Source organism: Equus asinus, chromosome 5 (assembly GCF_041296235.1).
Source record: "Equus asinus isolate D_3611 breed Donkey chromosome 5, EquAss-T2T_v2, whole genome shotgun sequence".
Classification (NCBI taxonomy): Eukaryota; Metazoa; Chordata; class Mammalia; order Perissodactyla; family Equidae; genus Equus; species Equus asinus.
The window spans coordinates 25,130,858-25,155,297 of NC_091794.1; the positions used below are offsets into that span (position 1 = coordinate 25,130,858).

The 24,440-nt window shown below is 44.5% G+C and overlaps 1 protein-coding gene across 22 annotated transcripts in view; it reads left to right on the forward strand.

Moving 5' to 3' along the window:
- Nucleotides 1-24,440, forward strand: part of KALRN (kalirin RhoGEF kinase) — a 637,850-nt gene that overhangs the window by 606,097 nt on the left and 7,313 nt on the right. For 19 of the 22 annotated variants that reach the window (XM_044771435.2, XM_070508998.1, XM_044771437.2 and 16 more), the window contains 8 exons: nucleotides 5,430-5,457; nucleotides 5,947-6,118; nucleotides 7,780-7,901; nucleotides 9,981-10,112; nucleotides 12,161-12,325; nucleotides 14,018-14,096; nucleotides 20,909-21,109; nucleotides 24,180-24,318. In XM_044771435.2, the coding sequence (XP_044627370.1) occupies nucleotides 5,430-5,457; nucleotides 5,947-6,118; nucleotides 7,780-7,901; nucleotides 9,981-10,112; nucleotides 12,161-12,325; nucleotides 14,018-14,096; nucleotides 20,909-21,109; nucleotides 24,180-24,318 (1,038 nt within the window). Of the gene's footprint in view, nucleotides 1-128; nucleotides 5,399-5,429; nucleotides 5,458-5,946; nucleotides 6,119-7,779; nucleotides 7,902-9,980; nucleotides 10,113-12,160; nucleotides 12,326-14,017; nucleotides 14,097-20,908; nucleotides 21,110-24,179; nucleotides 24,319-24,440 lie in introns of those variants that run through there. The other 3 variants (XR_011503193.1, XM_070509007.1, XM_044771450.2) reach the window with 3 other exon arrangements.

Consider the following 24,440-nt stretch of genomic DNA (forward strand, 5'->3'; position numbering starts at 1 on the left):
GATTGCAAACATGAAGTGTCAAATCAGAAATCCCACCTAAATGTTTAGGAATTGTTTTTCTTATTTTTGTTTGTTTTATTGCCAAATCTCATCATCGAAAATTCCTTTCCTTCCTCCTCTGAACACAGATTCCCATGAAACCAGCACAAAGGGAATAGAAAGAAGAGGCAGAGTATAGAAATTTTGGCTCTTTCAAGGCAGCTCCTTAGGACATTTGGTTTGATTTTTTTGACCATTTTGGCTCCTCCAGTGTTCTTGATATATAATTTTGAACTGGGTTTTGAGACTGGTGATGAGGGATTTAGAAAAAATGGTCTGGGGGCATTTTTCTTCCACAGTCAGTTTTCTAGACAGACGAAGATTTTACCCTCCCTCTCAGGACGTAGAGTCAGAATCTGGGACCTTGACTGGCAAGAAAAATAGACTCAAGATTTCTTCAAAGCTCAGCTTGTGATTCACTGCTGGTTGATGGTACCTGTAATTCTTTCCTGTTACCTCACTGCCCTCCCGTTTTGAAGAAACATCAAGAAAACAGTTGAAATTCTCTCCAGGAGGAAGAAACTAGTTGCTGATGGGCCACGTTGTGTGGTTCTTGTTTCCCATCTAGGAGGAAGCGCTACCGCCTGCCGCCCTCTGCTGTTCGAATAAAACCAAATTCCTAAGCAGCTCTTTCCTGCAATGTCTATATCAGCCTTGTCCTCTTGGATTTGGGTCTCCCACAGAGAGAACATGTGCATTTTACATAAACAGCGTCTTCTTTCTTCCACTACCACATCCATTTTGGATTCCAGTTCTCTCCTCCTTCCCATCGACCACTCGACATGGACTCCCAAATTGTTTCTAGGGAAGGAAAACATTAGGTTTCAGGAAATATGTGCAGCTTATGATTAACCCTTCAGGTCCCTGCACACAGCATCAATGATCGTTAGACAAGGTGGTCAGGAGACCTAAATTCTAGTTTACTAATTGAGCGACCTCAGTTAATTTGATTCAACAAATACTTGATCTTCTGCTGTCTGCAAGATGCTATGTTAAGCAGCATGACAGATGGTATATAAAACATAAAAGGGTTGCTTTCTTCAAAGGGTTCACAAGTCTGGTAGGGCAATAACATGCAAAGAAGATGTTATGGCAGGTGGCTGCAATGATCAAGGCTGTAGGTACCAGCCTCTGGAAGGGCAAGGAGGAGGAAAAGTTCACTGTTGGCCAAATCTCAGACACGGACTGACTGATGAGATTCCAGAGCAAGTCACATTCCTGATTAACGGAAGTAGGAAAACACTCTAAGGTCATGGCAAGACATTTTCTAAACTCTCCTTCCAAAAATTAGGATTCTACTGCTTTAACTTTTCACTGATTTGACAAATATCAATGGAGCTCTTATGTGCCAGGTGTTGTGTTAGGCTGTGAGGTGATAACACTAAACAAAACACAGTCCTTAGCTGCATAGGCGTTGTAGTCCATAGGGAGCCATAGACAAACACATAGGTCATTACACGACAGTGGGAGAAGGCTGTCATGACCCTCTCCAGTCCATACTCTGATTTGCTTCAAAGTAGAAAGAGGAAAAATGAAGGCCAGATCTTCTATGGGCATCATCCAGCGTCAAAGTTAGAAAGATCATTCGCATGGATTTTGCCCAGGCTCTTGGTCCTTGTTAGAGTTTATAGAAGAGGACTACACAGAGATGGGATGGAGAGTGAGGTTGGGGAGCAAAGGCAAGCAGGTAGGCCTTTGACATCGATGGTGATGTTTCACAGCACTTTTCCCAGGCCCTTGCCTCTGCACTGAATGCTGGGGGGAAGTGCCCTAAGAGCCAATCCTGTCATTCTCTATGATCTTACGCTTACTTCCCCATCCCATCTGGAAATGAGAATAAATAACACCTGCTCGGCACCTCCTCTCAGGCTTTTGGAGGAGCAAATGAAGGGGCTTGTGAGTACTTTATGCCAAGTCTATAATGCTACACACATCAGTGATGTTATCACCATTATCAGCAACACCTGGGGCGGCAGAGGCAGAGGAATGAAGACCAGTGCCTTCCACAAGCTCCTTCCAGGTAGAGATCCTGCAATTCAGCCTTGTTGGCAAGCTTTCTCTCCAACTTCCCTGCTAAAGTCTACACCCAAATAGGAAGATTTGCTTTTTAAAAACAATGTGTCTAATAATATACTTAACTCAGTTGAGGTTGTGATGAGAAAGACAAATCAAGCAAGAAGTTCTCTAAGCTGCCGCAGTGCAGGTGTATGAAACCCCACTTAAAATTTCCTAACGTAGGAAACTGCCATGTGTCATTTGTCTCCTCTCTGATACTCCTGGCCTGGACTTACTGTCTTGCTCCCTTGTGGATTCCCATCAGGATGGGAAATACAGGCCACTGAAAAAGTTGGAAGCATTCCCAAGTCGTTTGTACCCTAGAGTCCTTCTGATTGAGTGGAGGAGGATGAAGGAGAGGGTAGTGCTTCGTGTTTGTGGAAGGCTGGTCATTAACATCAGCCAGGTCCAGGTGTCTTCCCTGCTAGACTGTTGGCCCACTGAGAGTAGTGAGTATGTCTGCCTCGGTCCCTGCTGGCCATCACCACCTAACCAAGGGTGAGTCCAACAAATCTTCATTAAGTAAAGAGTCCTTCTGTCCAACAGCCTTCCAGGGGAGCCTTATTATCCCCAGTTTACGCATAAAACTCAGGCCTAAGCTGCTTAAGAATGTTGTCCAAGGCAAGAAAGCATGTCTGGCTTAGGGTCTGAACACTACGTGCTCTGTCTGCTCCAAATTTACATTCCCTCCTGCACAGCATGCCACTCAGAACCTCCTCTCTCAGAAGCAATGGAGTTTCTTGTTTTTTAATCATTTTCCAAGAAGTTTGCATTCCATTTGACTTTGAAAATAGGCTCCAATCAAATATTATTGGTAATATACCCAGAAGTAATTGTTTTATAGATCTTTTGGTCCAATTTCCAGATTCTGTTTATGAACCAGTCCTCAATTCTTGGAGAACTGAAGTGAAGACAAAGGTCAAATATTCATTCAACCAGCATGTATTAAATGCCCATTGTGCAGCAGACCCTGCACTAGGTGCCTGACGTACGAAGATGAATAACAAGTGGTTCCTGTCCTTGAAGGACCTACAGTTTTATAAAAGCTATAGAAAGGCTCTGACTGTGCTGTTTTTTCATAAAAAAGAAAAATTACAAGAGTGAAACATACTGACTGCAGAATATTTAGAAAACCCAGGAAAGAGAAAGAAAAAAATCACCCCCAAATTCACATAACGTTCTATAAATCCTGAGAGCAGAGCCTATATCTTAGCATCTCTGTATCCACAGAACCTTACACCATCCCGGAGGAGAAGATAATCGTTTTTGAATGGGGGATTCACCCCCTGAGATGACTACTGTTAACGTTTAGAAAATATTGTTAGTTTCCTTTTCTTTGTGAACCACTGGTTTGGGTGTCATTCTCCCTGCCTCACCTAAGCCAGCTGGGTAAATTCACGACTTCCTTAGCACCCCTGCAGGTGATGCGGTACCGCCCACCATGGTTACTGGTAGACCCCCATCATGGCCCAGGGTCGCCTCACGTAGAGGGAGGCTCTTAGGCGTGGGAAAAGCAGTAACTTCCACCACAGGTCCCCACACAGCCCGGCCCACCCCACAAAAGTCTCAGCGGCAGGAAGTTGGTTTATCGGAGATCAGTTCCCTAGGATGGAGAGGAACTCTCAGCAGCTCTCAAACCAGGCTGCCTATTGAATCACCGGAGGCGGCTTTCAAAGCTCCTGATGCCCAGCCCCTCTGCACCCATGAGACCCAGGCATTGGTCTTTTTGTGTTTTTAAAGCTGCCTGGGTCAAGGATTGAGAATCACCGATTTAAAGGAAGGCCGAGCAGTGGTGTGAGTGGCCTTTTGAGACTAGCAGAGGGCACAGCCGGGGTCAGTCTGGAGACACTCAACACTAGGACTTGGCATCACAAGAGTTTTCTGCAGCCCACTTCATAGAAAACCTGGGTAGTATATGGGGGAAGTTGGTTTGCAAAGGGGAACCCAAAGGAGGAAATAGCATCTTTATTTGAAAGTGCTCCTAGGAATCTCTGGATAAGGGAAGAACACACAGAAACCACGTTCACATACAACACGGGCCATACAGGGAGAGGAGCATGAATGCGCTGTTTGTAAGGTACGTGAGCGTTCTGGCTTCATTATGAAAGAAAGAAGAATTTTGCATGATAAACTGTTAGAGATAATCCACTGCAACAAGAGGCAGCTTAGCAGAAGGATGATTAGAATTAGATAATCTTTATTTAGTCATTGAAGACTTGTTATTTGCCAAGCATTGTGCTAAGCACTTGAGGTACATGATTTCATTTAATCTTTGTAATAACACTTTGCACTAGGTGTTATTTATCTTCCATTTTAGAGTGGAGGAAATGGATGCTAAGAAATTTCAAACAACATAAAATCACATCAAACAAAAGAGGTGAGCCCAGCCTCGCTGATTCAGAAGCCCATGTTTTATTCACCCCGCCAGGCTTTGGGACCCAGACTTAATGAGTAGAGGTCATACAAAAGATGGGGGGAGATCAAGGTGACCACCTCTCAAGAAGGGGTAACTCCAGCATGGCTAGTCGGCTGGAAGGCTTTCCCTTCTGTGAAGATCCACCGTGTCACGAGGTGTCAGTGCAGGATGTGCCAAGAGCTCCAGCAGTGCCTCCACCAACCAGCCATGTGACCACACAAGTCACTTGGCCTAAGTCTCCGTTGCCTCACCTAAGCAGCCAGAGCACTAGAACCATTAGTCAGTGGTTTGCAAGTTGCCCTACAGAGGCCTGGGCTACAGGAGGCCGTGCTGGGGACAGGATGGACGGGCAGGACTTCTCTCTTTGCTCTTCAACCAGACAAGCTTTGCATTTAGCTGCTTAAAGAGAAGATTCTCCGCTTGGGGAGACAGAGGCTCCATTTGGAAGGAAACCACTGGGCTCGTTTATGTCCATTGTCCTTCCACTTTGAGAGGAGTTGCATCTTCTTTGTGAAAATTCATGATGCTGGGAAGACTCAGCTGCCCTCCCGTTGCTTGACTGCATATTGAATGGGGGTGTGTGGAGAATGGGGTTTCACACACATGGCGGGGAGGGAGAGCAGCTGAGGCGATGGAAGACAGAAAGGCCAGCTGCCGCCAGCAGAACTCACAGTCACATAGACCTGCCTGGGGCTCCAAGCCACCCAGAGGGGTGTGAACAGCCAGAGGAGACAGGAAAGTAAGCCAGGTGCCCTATCTTGTTACTGCGAGAGTGATCAGGTCACAAACGCCCAGAGGCTGGGCTCCTGGCTTCAGCTCCCTATATTGCACTTTCTTTTTACTCAGTAGGGTAAAGGTCTCCTGTTCTCTTTCAGTAGTTTAGGATTTAAGCAATTTTCTGTTTCTTTGTGTTTTTCAGATCTTAAATCCAAATTTCATCCAAGAAGGTGAGTTAAAAAATGGTCAAATTGAGAGCAAGGGTTCGGTTAAATAACTTATGGCAGATCCAGCCCTGAGTGAGATGCCGGAGTTCTGTACTGACGGACAAGGAGAGGTGTTTATGATCAACTGGATAGTGAAAGGGACCACAACTTGCAATATCTAAAATGGGATCCGAGTTTTTGTAAGAAAAAGAGTGTTTACATAAAGCCTGAAAGGATATATATTCTAGAATGTTCACAGTAGTTACTTCTGGATCATGACATCATGGAGCTTTTTCTTCTCTTTGTGTATCTATATTTCCTGATTTTTCTACAATAAACATTTATTACTTTTAAAATGCTTTTTCATGGGACACAGATGACAACACTGTTAAGCGGAAGGTTATTGGAATCATTACACAACGTGGTTGGGGAATGAGAGTGTTGTGTCATAAAATGCCTGTTTTCGTCTAAGCTTGTTCTCAATGATGCGAATTTATGTTGATTTGACCACAGTGGCCCCAGAATTCCTTGTGCCCTTAGTGGATGTGACCTGCTTGCTTGGGGACACAGTGACACTGCAGTGCAAAGTCTGTGGACGGCCGAAGCCCACCATCACCTGGAAGGGTCCAGACCAGAACATCCTTGACACTGACAACAGCTCGGCCACATATACTGTCTCCTCCTGGTAAGCTGAACGCCCCACCCCCCATGACCCCGCCCCTCCCCCTTCAGCTTCATGCGGCACCCAGAGGCTAAGTCTGGGATGCAGCTTCTGTTCTGGTTACCTAGTATCTCCAAGAGAAGAGCTGCCTGGAGCCTAATCTGATGCCAACACTTGGCCTTGGTTAGGAGAGTGATTCCATCAAAAACGATGGGTGGCTCACGTTAGGGTACTCTCACGATAGTGCACTCACACGACAGTGCACTCAGGGTTGTGAGCTTGAGGCAAAGCCTCAACACTCACCACAACCTGCTGCTCAGCCTGATGGACATCTGGGTTGTGGCCAGCACATATTCACATGTTGCTCAGCATCAAGTAGACATTCCTGGAACCAACCAGAACAGTTTGGAACAACTGCATTCTGGACCCAAATTGCACAAATGAAAACATAAACATAAATCTCAGGTCAAGCCTGAACCATACTTTTGAACAGCTTGGACAGTAACTCCTTACATTCACCCTATTTAATGATCTTTCCCTAAGCATCCCCAAGGGAATCTCTTTGTTGGGGGAAGTGGTGAAGAATCCAGACCTGGAGGAAGGTGTTCCTCACATCTAGACATCCCGGTGTTCTTTGTGCCCCCAGGATCCTGTGGAACAGTGACATATTTGATTCCTCCGTTAAGCTAAGAACAGTTTTCTTAGAAAAAAAGAATGACTCACTCCAAAACGTACAATAGAAAACGGAAAATCCAGCCACAAGCAGGTTTGTCCACAAGAAGGCAGTGTAATAAAACTTAGTTGACTGCCTCCCAACCATTCTGTTAATTTTCATTGCTACTAATTGGGAACTTTATTGTGTATGCTGCTCACAGTGGACACGCAATAACAAGCCCTACATGCTTAAGAAGCATTTATGGAAGAAACACCTAGGAACAACTCTCCTCCATTAACTTAATTTGTCTGCATGCAAAATCATATTCCCAGCAGAGACTCCCTTGCCAGGTCCTAAAATATCAGTGGACCCACGGAGCTGAGGGTGAGAGTCAGAGCTTGGTGAGGATCATGAAGATCACCAGGATATGTCACAACCGGTGGGGAGGGAGCGGGGCTGTGACTTCTGCGTTGACCCCTTTCAGAGCAGTTCTTCCCTTGTGATGTCCTGGAACCCAGACTGGGACTACTGGGAAAGTGGTCATTTAGTGGAGAAATTTGCCCTTTACTTAATTCACTTAATTATTCCGAGGGTCCTACACGTAGAATTTGAAATACTTGAATACTTTCATTCTCTAGTCTTTTGGTTTTCTTATCCCATTCATTATCCATCTGTGAGACCGAAAATACTTTAGGACGAAGTTGCTGGGGGCAATAACATTAGTACTGTTGTGGACCAAGACTTGTCTAGGACATTATCTATTTCAAACCATGTTCTAATTCTTCTCACTTGACTCCTTCACTATCCCTCATTTACAACAAACATGGGAGATGCGCGTGCAAGAATCTCTTTCCTCTGTAAGGAATTGGGGATACAGAGGCAAGGTCAGCACCCAAGGTGTGTGGGAAGGTCACAGACCTGGGACTACACCTTGGACCTCAGGCCTCCACCTCAGCACACCATGTGCCAACCTTTTCCCGTCAATCGTCTCACTACTGGAGTGTGAAAGACATCCTTTTCATGTTCCTAGTGATTCTGGGGAAATCTCTCTGAAGATCTGCAATCTGATGCCCCAAGACAGCGGGATTTATACCTGCATAGCAACAAATGACCACGGCACCACATCGACGTCTGCCACAGTCAAAGTGCAAGGTACAGTCTGTTACTCAAACATTTATCTGTTTTTTAATATTTATTTTTTAATTGTATCAAAATACACACAACATAAAACTTATCATCTTAACCATTTTGGGGCATCCGGTTCAGTAGTGTTAAGGACGTTCACATTGTTGTGCAACCACCACCGCAGCCCATCTCCAGAGCTCTTCTCATCTTGCAAAACTGAAACTCTCTCCATTGAACAACTCCCCATTCCTCCCTCCCCACCCCCACCCGCTGGCAACCACCATTCTGCTTTGTGTCTCTGTAATTTGTGTTAGTCTGACGTTTTAAGTAGACATGACAAGAGCTCCATGAGACCTGGGGAAGGAAAGGTCCATTGTGAAAATTCCAAAAGAAAGTTCTAGCAAATGGGAAGAGAAAAAAATCTTTGCTAAGAGCTGTCCGTGCCCTACCATACACCTCTTGCATGGTTCCCTGACCAAGTTTTTATTTTTTAATTTTTTTAATTTTAATTGCGTTCATAAGAATTAACATCAATGTGAGATTTCAGTTGTACATCATTTCTTGACTGTCACCACATGAGAGCTCCCCTTCACTCCTCGTGCCCACCACCCTACCCCACTTCCCCTGGTAACCACTGAACTGTTTCCTTGTCCATGTGTTTGTTTATATTCCGCATATGAGTGAAATCATCTGGTTTTTGTCTTTCTCAGACTGGCTTATTTCACTTAGCATAATTCCTTCCAGGTCCATCCATGTTGTTGCAAATGGGATAAATTTGTCTTTTTTCTGGCTGAGTAGTATCCCATTGTATATATACACCACATCTTCTTTATCCAGTCATCAGTCAATGGACACTTGCGTTCCTTCCATGTCTTGGCTATCGTGAATAGTGCTGCAACGAACACAGGGGTACATATGTTACTTTGGATTGTTGATTTCAAGTTGTTTGGGTAGATACCCAGCAGTGGGATAGCCAGGTCATGTAGTAGTTCTATTTTTAGTTTTTTGAGGAATCTCCATACTGTTTTCCACAGTCGCTGCACCAGTTTGCATTCCCACCAGGAGTGGATGAGGGTGCCCTTCTCTGCACACCCTCTCCAACATTTCTTATTTTTAGTCAGTGATTACAGCCATTTTAACAGGCATAAGGTGGTATCTTAGTGTAGTTTTGATTTGCATTTCCCTGATGATTAGTGATGTTGAACATCTTTTCATGTGTTTATTGGCCATCTGTATATCTTCTTCAGAAAAATGTCTGTTCATCTCCTCTGCCCATTTTTTGTTCAGGTTGTTTGTTTTTTTATTGTTCAGCTGCGTGAGTTCCTTATGTATTATGGGGATTAACCACTTGTCAGATATATGATTTGCAAACATTTTCTCCCAGTTGGTGGGTTGTCTCTTTGTTTTGATTCTGGTTTCTTTTGCCTTGCAGAAGCTCTTTAGTCTGATGAACTCCCACTTGTTTAGGTTTTTTTTTGTTTCCCTTGTCTGAGAAGACATGATATTCGAAAAGATCCTTTTTTGTTCGATGTCAAAGAGTATACTGCGTATATTTCAGGAGTTTTATGGTTTCAGGTCTTACCTTCAAGTCTTTGATCCATTTACAGTTTATGTTTGTGTATGGTGTGAATAATGGTCTACCTTCATTCTTTTGCATGTGGCTGTCCAGTTTTCCCAACACCATTTATTGAAGAGACTATCCTTTCTCTGTTGTATGTTCTTGGCACCTTTGTCAAAGATTAGCTGTCCGTAGATGTGTGGTTTTGTTTCTAGGCTTTCAGTTCTGTTCCCATGATCTGTGTGCCTGTTTTTGTACCAGTACCATGCTGTTTTGATCACTATGGCTTTGTAGTATATTTTCAAGTCATTCCCTGACCAAGTTTTATCTCCTGCATGCAGTATTTAGCCCAAGGAAGAACTTCTGACAGCAAGGTGTGTCTCCCAAGTCTCCCTCAGGCCTGGAGGGATGTATGTCACTGGATGGAGAAGGTCATAGGGAAATGTTGAGACACAGCTTAGGTAACATTTCCTGGGAGACATAGGACCTTGGTGTAAAATGCCAAGTTCTGCAGAAATAGCAGTTGACCCTAATTTCTTCCCCTGCAGGTGTTCCAGCAGCCCCTAACCGCCCCATCGCCCAGGAGAGAAGCTGCACGTCTGTGATTCTCCGCTGGCTGCCCCCTTCCAGCACGGGAAACTGCACCATTTCTGGCTACACCGTGGAGTACAGAGAGGAAGGTGGGCCGTCTTCACCAGCTCTTCCCTTTCTGCCTTCTCTTCCTCGTGAGGGCGTCCTTCAGAGTCATAAAACTATTGGCCTCTGTGCCTTTCATCAGCTGCTCCTTCTTGCATCTTCCAACTCAGCACCAAGCCTTCAGGGCCATACCACAGCTGCCTTCTGATCTCAAACACGGGGCAGCCATTTTCACCAAAATGATGATGCCCCGTGGCTGGTTTCCAAATGCCTTCCCATGCACTCCCCTACTTAACAAGCCCACTCACCCAGACAGGGACAGTCAGGCACATTATACAAGTGATGAGGCGAAGGCCTAGAGAAAGTCAAGAAACACGAGGCTATGGGGGCCAGCCTGGTGGCGCAATGGTTTAGTTTGCACATTCCACTTCGCTGGCCCAGGGTTCACTGGTTCAGATCCCAGGTGCAGACATGGCACCACTTGGCAAGCCATGCTGTGTCAGGCATCATGCATATAAAGTGGAGGAAGATGGGCACGGATGTTAGCTCAGGGCCAGTCTTCCTCAGCAAAAAGAGGAGGATTAGCAGATGTTAGCTCAGGGCTAATCTTCCTCAAAAAAACCCCAAAAAACAACAAACAAACAAAATTCATAAAAACAAAAGGAACACGAGGCTGGAGTTAGAAGAGGCGGAGCTGACTCTAGAACCCAGGTCTCTGGTTTGCTAATTTGTGACCCTTCTGCCAGAGTAATAACTAGGGCAGCATGAGCAGAGCTTTACCACCACCCTCCCCCCAGGGTAAAATCTAGAGATCATGAGATATATATATATGTATGTACATATGGATTATGCCTTCTTTGAATTGTTCCATTTTAACATTTGTTAGGTTTGCTTGCTAAGAGTGCACACAGTTCTTCAGCAGCTAGAAACACCTGAGCCTGACACCTAGAATCAAGAAGAATTAGGTAAAACCGGAAGCTGCCAGGCGGCTCCAGTTGTTAACAACAGTCTCTGAACCACACAATGAATCACACAACTGGACTGAAGGCAGCTGCTGGCACCCGGCACCAAAATCATTCGTTCTACTTGACTTTCCATTACTCTTACTATTTTGTTTAAAGATTTTATTTTCCTTTTTCTCCCCAAAGCCCCCTGGTACATAGTTGTATATTTTTAGTTGTGGGTCCTTCTAGTTGTGGCATGTGGGATGCTGCCTCAGCATGGCCTGATGAGCGGTGCCATGTCTGGGCTTAGGATCCGAACCGATGAAACCCTGGGCTGCCGAAGAGGAGTGCGCGAACTTAACCACTCGGCCATGGGGCCGGCCCCTACTCTTATTATTTTAACTTTTCGTTCTTCTATGAAACAGGCCCCATGAACTTATAAAGCACTTTATTTCTGCATCTTTCTCAAGCTGTCACTCCCGTGTCTCCCAACTCAGCACGACAGTCTTAAATCTGAGCTGAGAGACACATTTCACCAAGTTCGGATTTACCTCAACGTTACTCAGTTCCTGGTTCATCTTACGAACGAAGTTCTCTTGGGAAAGTTGTTTAATCTTTCTGAGCCTCGGTTTCTTCATCTGTCAAGTGAGATTCGTGGGCCTGACCTCCTCGGGGCTCTGTGGGTTGAAGTGAGAAAGTTAATGAGAGAAGCAGGTGGAGACGCCTTCTGCAGGGTTTTCCATATATGTAGTGCTCGTACATGATCATTTCGACCTTGTTTTCATTTCAGAGTGTGTATTTTCTCTCATTTTATTTTTAATTTCTAGTAGTTTTCTGGCCTTATTAAAATTTGCACATGTTCCTGTGTGAACTGTGTGATGTGTGTCTTTTCACTCACATGTGCGCCAGTGGAAATGAACGGAATCTGTAGGCCGTCTGCTCCCACCTCCCTCATGACATGTTCAGTCGTTTAGGGAACTGAACCCGAACCTGCCACGGTTGGCGGACTGGCTTTCAGAGGCCGACGCAGTGACCACAACACTCCCTTGAATGGGAAGTGTGGATTTTCCTTTCTTTGTTCGCTGAAGGTCTTTGAAACAATGTTCCTCTGGCTCTTTCTCCTTCCCTCTCTCGGAAACCGTGCACAGGTTCCCAGGCCTGGCAGCAGTCGGTAGCCTCAACCTTGGACACTTACCTCGTCATTGAAGACCTCAGTCCCGGGAGTCCTTACCAGTTCAGAGTCAGTGCCAGTAACCCGTGGGGGATCAGCCTCCCCAGCGAGCCCTCGGAGTTTGTGCGACTTCCGGAGTATGGTGAGTGCCAGCCGTGCCCAAGACCCCAGGGGGGAAGCAGGGCACCAGGCCGGCTGTCATACACTCTCTGGCACTGGCCGCTCGTTGGGATGTCAGGCCACCGTGCAAAAGTTGACCTGGATTTGCTCTGCGGCTTCAGTCAAGTAACATTTCAGAGGCCCGATGAAGAGTGTTTCCATAAAGGATCATTTCAGGTGTCTTGGAGCAAAAGTTAGATCTGCCACGCATGTCTGCCGGGTTCCCAGGCACCCATGTGTGTCTCCAGGAGCTGACAGGGGCAGGCAGGAGGCATGAGTCAATGGATGCTCTCTGCCCCTCTTCTGAGACAGGAACAGCAAGCCTGCCCTTCCCTGGGAACCACTCCCAGGCATTAGTGTACAGGAGGAACAGCCCCATTCACCAATTTAAAGTGGGGAGAGGAAAGCAGTGGATGAAGGATTTGAAGCAAAATGAATATTTGATGGTTTCCCCACCCCCAGCCCTCCCAGAATGTCTTTTCTTAACATTAATACATTTTTATGTAGATGTGTTGAATAATTAACTAAGATACACAGATAAGCAGCTACACAGGAGTATTTGACAAAGGTGGTTCTTATTTTGCCCCCTCTTCACTATCTCACCAAGCCACCTTGGTCCCAGAGGGGCAGGAGGACACCTGTGAGCCTGAAGATATCCCCAAGTCGTGAGGTTGTCGGCAGTGCCTGGTAGTGGACTGTGTGTGATGGGCGGTGAGAGGGGGTCACTGGACTTAAAAGGCAATGAACCTTTGTCCCTCAGGGTTAAAGGAACCCCAGAGTCTCCAGAGGGGCTTCAGAAACCCTCTAGGGCCTCAGGCTACAGCTGTCCCCCGAGTCAATCCGGAAATGCTCCCCAGCCCCGTCTCCACCCCAGCCTGGCTCAGCTCCCTCCTGATGGCTTTGCTCCCGTGGGCCTGTGACTCACTGGGAAACTTGGCCCTGGGTCTCTGCTTCCTCAGAGCTCAGGATGGATCAGGCACCTTGAGCCTCAGCTGCTTGTGCTCTGGGCAGCTGAGGTGATCAGCATCAGAAGAGCCCTTCCTCTCCTCTGGAGCATGAACCAAATTCAGACAACGTAAACAGATATTGGTGTACATGCTTGTGTGCGTGTGTGTAAATCATTGCAGGGAATTAACATGCCACACCAGGTGACACTGCCAAAGACTCTAGCCAGGCATCTATTTTGGGTCAAGCTGAATCATTCAGTAGTCCCGATGAGCTCACTAATGCCTGAGCACAGTGGGTAAGAAAGAGCAGTTTTTAGAATGTTTGGAGCCCGTCCTTTCCTTTTCTCCTTGGTCTTGGAACTCTGCCCCATCCTCTCTGCTGCCTCCTCCCTCCAGCCCCGATTCCAGTGTCTTTTTGAGGCTTCCAAGTGTTTTTCTCTCTCACTTTTAATTTTTTCTACCAAATGTCTATTTTAAAATACCTGGAAGTTACTTTCCGGACTGTCCTGAGTTTTCCCTTTGTTTACGTAGGTGGGGCAGGGAGTCTGACTCCGTTACGTCAGTTTCCCCGTGGATGAAATTTTTAAAAATAACATTTCAGAGAATCGTGGCATTTTCCCACTGAGCTAGGCTCCATATTTAGTCATGAGAATTGCTTTGGGGCGATGCTGGAGCTTTGCTGTTAACCTTTTCTTTCTTTCTTACATGACATCCTCAATATCGTGAAGATGCTGCTGCCGATGGGGCCACCATTTCTTGGAAGGAAAATTTCGATTCAGCTTATACTGAGCTGAATGAAATTGGAAGGTAATGACCCCATTTTCTCTTCCTTCCTTCGTGAACACTTAACATCGCCTCAGAATAATGGCTTGCTTTTGTTGTTGTCCTTTTACTAGGTGCATTCTCTCCATAATAAGGAACAGCTAGAATATTTATGTATATTTTCTATTGTTCTTTATCCAGCTTCTTAAGTTGGAGGCTTCACTCATCAACTCTCAGCCTTTCTTCTTTTCTGATATAAGAATCTAAGGCTCAACCTTTTCTTCAAAGTACAATTTTAGCTACATCTCCTGAGTTCATATATGTGGCATTTTCATGATCATTTACTTCTGAATATTTTTCTTTCAACTATGAGTTTTTTCTCTGAACCAGTTGTAATAGAAATATTTTAAAATTTCCAAATGTCTGAGATTTTAAGAAATTATCTTCTTGTTACTGATTTCTACCTTAATTGCACTGTGGTTGGAGAACTTGGTCTATATGATGCTGATTCCTTGATTTTTGTTAGGACTCGCTTTATGAGTAGGGCATGGTCAATTTTCATAAAACGTTCCATGTGTTCCTGAGATGAATATGTAATCACCAGTTGTTGGGTCCAGGTCTCATATATGTCCATATGTCAAGCACATTGTTTTATGGATATTTCTAGTCCAATATCCCCCTTCACACACGCATGCACACACCTCCCTCTCTCTCTTTTTTTTTCAGTATTTTGGTTAGAAAAGTATGTCCTCAAAAATACAAAGGATAAAAATATGACTTTTAACAGAATAATGAAAAATATCTGTCACCTGTCCCACAAAATAGTTGATGGAAGGGAACAGAGGGGGTCGTGGTCCAGGCAAGAGAATGCAGGTAGATCTTTTTTTTTTTTTATTGAGTTATTTATATAGGTTACAATCTTGTGAAATTTCAGTTGTACATTAATGTTTGTCAGTCATGTTGTAGGTGCACCACTTCACCCTTTGTGCCCACCCCCCACCCCACCTTTCCCCTGGTATCCACTAAACTGTTCTTGGTCCATAATTTTAAATTCCTCATATGAGTGGAGTCATACACAGATTATCTTTCTCTCGCTGGCTTATTTCACTTAACATAATTCTCTCAAGGTCATCCATGTTATTGCAAATGGAATGATTTTGTTCTGTTTTGCAGCTGAGTAGTATTCCATTGTATATATGTACCACATCTTCTTTATCCATTCATCTGTTGCTGGACACTTAGGTTGCTTCCACGTCTTGGCTATTGTAAACAGTGCTGCAATAAACATTGGGGTGCACAGGACTTTTGGGATTGCTGACTTCAAGCTCTTTGGATAAATAGAGAACGCAGGTAGATCTTACAAGCCACCCACCCACCCTGGACCTATACATTAAAGAACAGCCACTCACAATGGGCTATTAGCATCCTCTCCATCTCTGATTGACGTCTCTCAATGAAGCATAAATTTCCTACGTGGAGTAATTGTGACAGAGGCTCTGAAGAAAGCCAAAATGTTCCTTATTCCTGTTTCTTAGGCAGAGTCGAAATGTAATTCACTGCCTTTCATTACAGAACCTTTCATCAAAAACCAACTTTAGGGGCTGGCTGAGTGGTACAGCGGTTAAGTTTGCGTGCTCCCCTTCGGCAGCCCAGGGTTCACAGGTTTGGATCCTGGGCGTGGATCCACGCACCACTTATCAAGGCATGCTGCTGCAGGTGTCCCACTTGTAAAATAGAGGAATATGGGCACAGATGTTAGCTCAGGGCCAATCTTCCTCAGCAAAAAACACAAACTTTAGCTCTCTTTTCCTCTCTTCTTTGTCTAGCCAAAGAGAAAAAAAAAGGCCAATGGAAATTTATGCAGTGATAATCATGATGATGCTTATTAAGTATCTATAGTGTTACAGATACTATGCAGATATTACACAAAAGTTATTTAATCTGATCCCTACAGCACTGTGAGGTAGTGTTTGAGCAGATTTCCAGTAAAGGAAACTCAAGCTCAGGGGGGTTACATAACTTTCTTGAGGTCCCACAACTAGTAAGTGTAGCCTGGATTCAACTCCTGGGCCACCTGACTCTGGGCCTGAGCTTCTTTGACTAGCATGTGTTGTTTCTCATCACAGTAATTTTTGTCAAAAATAACCCTAGTCATTGAAATCTAGTTTGCTCCATTATATTAAAATTTGTGAAGCTAGATATGATTCCAATAATGAGCAAATCAGATCCCCACCTGGTTCTAAGTGAGACTGGTTCCATCACCCAGACACCTGTTAATCCCTCCCCAACACCTGCTTTTGCTGTTGATAGCCATAGGCTAAGGGATGTTTCACCTAGAAGAGATGGACGTTTCGCTATTTCTCAGGGGGGAAATCAGTATTCTGATCTGTTCAAAGCAATCAATGGTTTTTTTAAAATCTCATCTGAAGGGACTGGCCCTGGGGCCTAGGGGTGAAGTTCGGCACATTCACTTTGGCAGCCTGGGTTCAGTTCCTCGGTGTGGACCTGCACCACTTGTTGGCAGCCATGTTATCACGGTGACCAACATATAAAATAGAGGAAGATTGGCATAAATGTCAGCTCAGGGCGAATCTTCCTCAGCAAAAAAATAAATAAATAAAATAAAATCTCGCCTCCAACAACCTGAAGCTTTTCCTGTCTCCTAAGAACAGGCCTCATGTTTTCAGAAAATCCTTTAAAAATGCTGTAGGGTAACAGAATGGAAATAAAACACATAGATGCTTAGATGAGACACATGAAAGATATCTGAGCCAGGGTCACAGAAGTGAGTCAACTTTCTCCAGCACACCTAAACCTAGAATTCTAGGCCTATGTGACTATCTTGGTAAGACTCGCTCTCTAGTAATTACATATTATAAAAACCATGGTACCAAAAAAATATCTTCACTCCTGTAGCCCATGATAGAAGCAAAGAGCACATGAGCATAGCATATTTAGCCAGAAATAAACTAGACAGGCACCATTTTGGGGTAAAGAAGTCAGGGAGCCGTCCCCTGGGAATGCTGACTGCTTACCTGTGCAGGATCCAGCAAGGTAGCAGGACCAGGCCTCCAGGTAAGGATGATGGGTGAAGACATCCATCTATTCTCACTCCCTCCTGACGCCACACTCAATCTACAGAAAAGGAATTTTTTTAAAGTAGGCACATAAACCTAAGGACATTGGAAGAATAGACAACAGCAATCAAGTAGGAAAAGCAGAAAAAGAGGTGAAAGAGTGACAAACGACCTAGGAGGCCTGCACAAACTCAATCCAAGTCAGTGGTGGGGTCCAGGCAGAGCCAGGATCGCTTTTGCAGCAGGATTCTCCAAAGGCTCAGGTAAGGGCAGCACCAAGTTCCTCTGGCAATAGGTGCAAAGAGGATGCTGACGTTGGAAGGACTGGCCGAACTCTGTGAGAGAAGAAGTTGTGGCTCCAGGTCTGCCGGCTTCAGACAGCAGAATGATCCTCCTTCCCTGTCCAGACAGCAGGATGATCGTCCTTCCCTGTCCAGGAAAAGGCTGGAGGTCTAATTTCTGGAACGGGTAGAACAGAGTGTTTCTGTCCTTGGGGACGCCAGTGCAGCTGAGAGCAGTGGACCCGTACTCCAAACTGGGTCAGTATGATAATAACAAGTGCTAGATATCAAGCACCCAGCTCTCTTATCCACCAGCCTCCAGAGTGGACAGCGAGGGCTTCACCTCCAGGCAGAAAGGAGGAGGATCTTTCTCAGGGAAGCTGATGAGCCCAAGAGGACAGACTTAAAGATGCTGAGTTTGGAGCTTTCCCAGCTCAACAGTTCAGTCAGATCACCCCACAGTGAAGGTCAAGCTGATAGGCTGCCCCACACTGAGCTCCCAAAGAGCTTCTTAGGCTCCAGCTTGTAAAATGAGCCAAATGCAGGTGCTGGCCACGATGGGGTAAGGCCACGGTAGCCTCTCTCTCCCATGGATTACAAGCAGAATCCCAGGACAAAATACAAAAAGCAACTTCCTGAGGATTCTGAGAAGTAAATAGCAGAGACTGGGGAGGGAAGTCCAAACTTGAAGAAAGACGAGACAGTAGCAGTGAGCTTTCTGTTTGTTCGTTTTCTCCTCTTCTCCCAGCTTTGACCCAGGAGTGGGTGAAATCAGGGAACTGTAGCATGTACAGACAGCAAAAACTCCAAGAAGAACCCATCCTTCTGGCCAAAAGACAGGGAAAGGGGGTCCCTCGGAGCAGAAGAGAGCAGGAATTTCCTGTTTTTTTCTCTCTTCTTTCTGTCACGGCTTTACCCCAAGGCCATTCATGCAGAACTGCATGACGGTGCAGGAGGCTGAAACTGAGGGAAGCCTATCTTTCTGGCCAAGGAACCACAAAATAAGCCCAAGGGAACCAAAGAATGTGGGGGAAATCTCAGTGACGGGAGAGCTGAAGAAAGGGAGGCCCTAATTCTGTGTACAAAACAACACAAATCCTGGGCCACTTTCAAGCTGTGTCTATTTAGAACACACAAACAAGCATAGCACGACTTTGAGAACTGAACTAGGACATAAACCACTGCTCAGTCAGCCTGCAGTACCTTCCTAGACGCAGACTAATCTTTGAGTGATGCTCATAAAGGACACTCTTTTGTTTTGGTGAGGAAGATTGGCCCTAAGCCAATATCTGTGCCAATCCTCCTGTTTTTGCTTGAGGAAGATTGTCCTTGAGCTAACATCTGTGCCAGTCCTCCTCTACCCTGCATGTGGGACACCATCACAACACAGCTCAATGAGTGTTGTGCAGGTCCACACCCAGGATTCGAACTCACAAACCCCGAGCCGCCAAAGCAGAGCATGCAAACTTAACCACTATGCTACTAAGCCCGCCTGGGACATGCTTGTCAGAAATGAAGAACGAATTCTACCACAAAAAGGAACAATATTCCTAGTTTACTAAAGTTTCAACTGTGAATAGCACTGATATAATTGCAATAATGTAAACACTGAATATGGATTTTAGTATAATTATGTTGGGAGAATGGGGGATGGGAAAGGTGGTTATGTGGTGAAGACAGAGGGAGGAAAGAGACTAAAATCCCATCTTCCAGAGTGGGATGGCAACAGATAATAACAAAAACTAAAACTCAAGAAGTAGCCACATAAAACATACTACATTTAGAGACATAGAAGTAAATACCTAAATAGTCACCTAAAATATATTAAACTGCCTCGAGGGGAGGAAAAATCGGAGTGGCTGGAAGGATGGGATAGTCATGCGTTGCTTAACAATGGAATATGTTCTGAGAAATGGGTGATTAGGGGATTCCGTCATTGTGCGAACATCATGGAGTGCACTTGCACAAACCCAGGTGGTACAGCCTACTACACACCCAGCCCACATGGTTCTAATCTTATGGGACCACTGTCGTATATGTGATCTGTTGTTGACTGAAACGTTGTTATGTGGCGCACGACTGTACTATTGTTTTTGACAACAAACCTTACTAGAACTAATTGACTTTTTAAACCATAGGATGCATAACTTTGAGAAACACAAAATTAAGAAAAAAAATTAAGTTAGCAGTACCTAGACATGGCCACTAAGTTCAGGAGATCTATCCTCAGCACTCAGATGTTCTCATGCATCCATAGTCCTCAGGAAGGGGTCACTTATGATAACCGAACTCACAAGAGAGTGCTATCAAAAACCAGAATGGCAATTTATGATGATAATTTAAAACAGAACTTCCGGTTTGACCAAGGACTTGCTCACTAGACCAAGAATGATGTCTGGTATATAAAAGGCATTCAATTAATATTTGTCTAATACTTTTCTTGATTAACACATTCTCTTCTTTTGGGAAAATCTATAGTGGAAAAAAAGTATTATTATTAGAAAGTTGCTTTGTGAGCGTGGAGGTAGGTCCAGGAGTCGGTTGGACAATCTTAGTGGTGGCCATGGTGTCTGATGCATCCATTTCTGCCAGAGGATGGACTGCTCTTCAGACCATTTGTTCCTGTGCTCATGGGCTAGTACACCTCATGGATGGGCCTTGGATGGCCCTGCCTTGTCACCTCTTTGACCCTCTCTTTCTCTGCTTCCTTGCTGACCAGTTCTCCTTCTATTTCACTCTCTTAACTTCCTTCCACAGGACTATGGCTGGGTCTGGGAACCATTCTGTCTCTTTTAGATGTGGTTACTTTTGTTAGATGTGAAAACAGCATGGTAGTTCTATATTTTAAAATGTCCTTGGCAATTAGAGATGCAAACTGAAGTATTTATCAGTGAAATAACATGATAACTGGATTTTGCTTCAAATACTCGAGAAAAAAAGAAAGGCATGTGGCAGGAAAGGAATAGATGAAATAAGGTTGGCAAAATGTTGATAATTATTGAAGCAGGCCACTGGGTGCCTAGGAAATCTATTATACTAGTCTCTCTACTTTTGTATATATTAGAAATTTTTCATAATAAAAAGATAATAAATACAAAATAAAATGAAAAATTGCCTCTGAAAAATGTTTTTGAAATTATCATAGAGCAGAATTCCACCTTCTTTTACATTGTTACTGTTGTTATTGTTGCATTTTATAGAAATATGCTCTGTTTAGAAAAGAAAACTAAACCTGTGGTTGATGTTCAAAAAGACAGAAATATATTGACGAAAAAATGTTATGTGTTAGTTTTTCACATCTCAAAAATCCCTAAAATGGTAAGGAAGGAAAAATGGTTTTTCTGAATGACAACATTATAATTGCAAATACGGGAGAGCAGGATTCCTAGTAAAGTGTTGCTGTCTGACCACTTCTGATAAACCTTTTCACATCTTTGAATAAAATGGTACCTCATTGTCGAAAACCTTGGCAAAACACTGTCTCCCTTTTGTTTTCCAGAGGCCGTTTCTCCATAGTAAAGAAGTGCATTCACAAAGCTACCCGCAAAGACGTCGCCGTGAAATTCGTCAGCAAAAAGATGAAGAAAAAAGAGCAGGCTGCCCACGAGGCTGCCCTGCTCCAGCACCTGCAGCACCCCCAGTACATCACTCTGCATGATACCTACGAGTCCCCCACATCCTACATCCTGATTTTGGAACTGTGAGTCCAGGGGTCATCTCTCCAAGGTGGTCCCCAGCTGTTTGGATTACTTATTGTCCACAACTGATGGACACAGTGTCTTATAGTTTACGATGTGTTGTATGTCACATGCACTCTCTCCTCCATTGTTCAAAAACGTTATTCTCATTTTATAGATTAGAAAATCAAAAAATAAGGGAGATCACTAAAACTAGCTCCTTAAAACTAGGAAATGGAGAAGCTGAGACTTGAACCCACGTCTTTCTCACTCCAACTTTCCTTTTCTTTCTATTATGGTCTCTTGGACTGGGCAGGAGTTTAGGGAAAGCTTATTGACAGTGGGGTTATTGTCACAGGAGAGCTGAAATGAAAGAGAGCAGTTTGTGCATCAACCCACTGCCATAGCGTCCCCAGTCTACCACCCAAGAAATGCCTCCTAGGGTGGAACCTTACCTTCAGAACATTGCACTCATTCCAGATTATCTAGGGACTTGGGCAGCCATATACCTGGGGCCACATACTTGACCCCAGACTTCAGCAATAAGGTCACATTCTCCCTACTACTTCCAAAGCCAAGATCATTCTCTGTGGTTCAGAGAGATCTTACAGAGGCCAAAGAGAACAGAGTCTTTTCCAAAGTACTGAGCCTTCACAGAAATGTTATCAATCGGTACTGATGGGGCCCTGAACCTGAAGAGAAGACAGACATTTGCACCGAAGACCAATGCCTTATATGGCTCTGGATGAACTGATGTTTGGGAGAGAAGACCTCCATTTACAGCTTTTCAACTGTCATTCTGTCTTGCTCTTGTGTGCTTGTTAGTTGAGGTGTCTGTATAGGGCCCTGTGAAGCAGTAACTTATAAATTTATTTATGATGAAAGAAAGAAAACCAAAACACAAATATTTTTGGCTACATTTTGTAATTGATTGAAAAGAAACAAGAGGAGACAAAACCAACACTGGTAATATTTGTAATTCTTTTGTGATGCTTAACTTTATATAGCTGTGTAGTAGCTGGTAGATTGTCACTCTGGATTTAACAAATATTCTTATAAACAGCCTTTCAGAGCCTAACCTGTTTGTTGGGAGCTTCCTAACTCAAAAGCAATAGTCTGTTTGACTGTGAACTATCTTTGTCTGCAAGTGACAACATGTTATACTTCAGTTTCAAGAAGAGATATTGTCACTTGCGTACCATGGTGGTACAGCAGACCCAGAACCTTTGCCCCATGAGATTGCTGATTACCATCCCAAGGGAAGGTGTTGACTACCAGACTGCCACAGTGCAATGGGGAGGAGCCGGGCTTGGAAGGAGGAACCTAGGCTCTGATCCCAGCTCTGAGATTTGGGGCAGTGTAGTTAGCTTCCTGGGCCTCAGCGTACTCACCTGGGAAGTCTGAAGAATTATTTCTGCTTCTCAAGATGTTGCAAGGATTAAATTAGATGAATACTGGATTGGATTAGCTTATCAAACAGTTACTGAGCAGTCACTGTACACCAGCCACTGTGTAGACCTTGGCCAGGGTGGGAAGAACAAAGATGGAAAGATAGAGTTCTCGCCCTGGAGGAGTTGTAAGCCTCATGAGGAAGACCAATAGATAAAGGAGTGAGTTCAGTCTAGCATGGTAAGTGCATACGCGGGAGAGGGTTGCTGTGAGAAGATGGAAAGGTTCTTGGCTGGACTCGAGGTTCAGGGAAGATTTGTGGAGAGGCAGTGCCTGAGCTGAAGCCGGTGCTCAATCTTGGTTTTGCCATGACTGTGGGTCCCCCTTGGGCAGTCATCCAAATCGCTGGTAGGGCTTTTACTACCAGGCAACTGAGGTTCTGCTCCCCTAGTATAGGGCGGGGCCTGGGCATCTGCATTATCCATGAACTTTAAGAGTGAACTTGGTGGCTAAGATGTTCTGGTCTCAGAGCAGCGCTCCTGTGATGTTCTCCCTGAAGCATTCCCAGGAGATCAGGGGATGCATCTAATGAGCCCAGTCCTACTCCATGCCACGCTCACCACTCCCACCCCACCCTGGAGGGTCAGAGGGCAAAGGAGGTCTTCACTGGTCCTAGCCTTTGTTCCTGTCAAGGAAAGCAGGAGAAGAGACCAGTGGGAAGGAAAAAGCTGGAGAGGAGAATGGAAACTTGGCCAGCGGGTTTCAGCTGTGCTGGAAAGTGTTTACTCACTTTGGCTCAAGCTCCTCTGCCTGGGCATTTCCTGGGGATGTGCCTCTCACAGCTCAATGTTCCTTAGAGAATAACTGCCTGACGTATGGTCACTCCTCGCTAAAGAGGGCACAGGGTACCTGAAAATAGTTGTCATTTATTGAGCACTTCCTATGGCTACCATTTATGCTTCAATACTCATTGTCTCACTTGATCCTTGCACAATCCTCATAATGAAGGTGTTATGATTGTTGTTATTATTCCCATTTTAAAGATGAAGAAACCAAAACACAGAGAGTTTGAATGACTTGCTCCAAGCCCCCAGCCTGTAAGTGGCAGAACCAGGATTCAAGTCTGTATCTGGCTGGCTCCTCATACACTGTTTTCACTCACAGTTTTTAAGATTGGAAAGTTGCGCAAAAGGCGGAGGATTCAAAAGGGGTCAGGAATGCCAGGGACAAACTTTGCCCACTTTCCATTTTCCCCAATTAAAAATTCACAAATAAAAGCAATTTGCAAAACCTATGTGGGGTTGCTCGCAGCCACCAGGTTCTGGTTCATTAGAATATTGCCAAGATCTCTCTCTCTCTGTGAAGACTTTCTCTATTTTGCAATCTAACCCCTTAAAAGGGTGTCAGACCCTTTTCCTTGTGAGCAATTTTAAAAGCTAACAAAACAGAATGTGTCTTAAGTTCACGCAAATTTCTTCCCTGAAGCATATGACCTTTGTTATTTATTGATTGACTGATTGATTGATTGAAGTTCTGAGCGTTATTCTAACTTTGGGCTCTAACTAAAATATGCACGTGTGCAACATTGATCTTCACTTACAATAGGGGATGGGATAGGTCTTAGTGATCCTACAGCTCTATATATGCATTAGTTTTCTGTTTCTTTACAAACGTTTTCCTTTGCCTCTTCCTCCCTACTTTCAGGATGGACGATGGCCGGCTCTTAGACTACCTTATGAATCATGATGAGCTGATGGAAGAAAAAGTAGCTTTCTACATCCGGGACATCATGGAGGCTCTGCAGTACCTTCACAACTGCAGGGTTGCACATTTGGACATAAAGGTAAGAAGAAATAGCAACCCTCGCAGGGAAATGGTTAAGTCCCACCTGCCAGTCGTTACCCTTGAGGGATGGAAATTCCCATGTATTTTATTTACTTAGAGGAGACTCCTTATGAATACTCA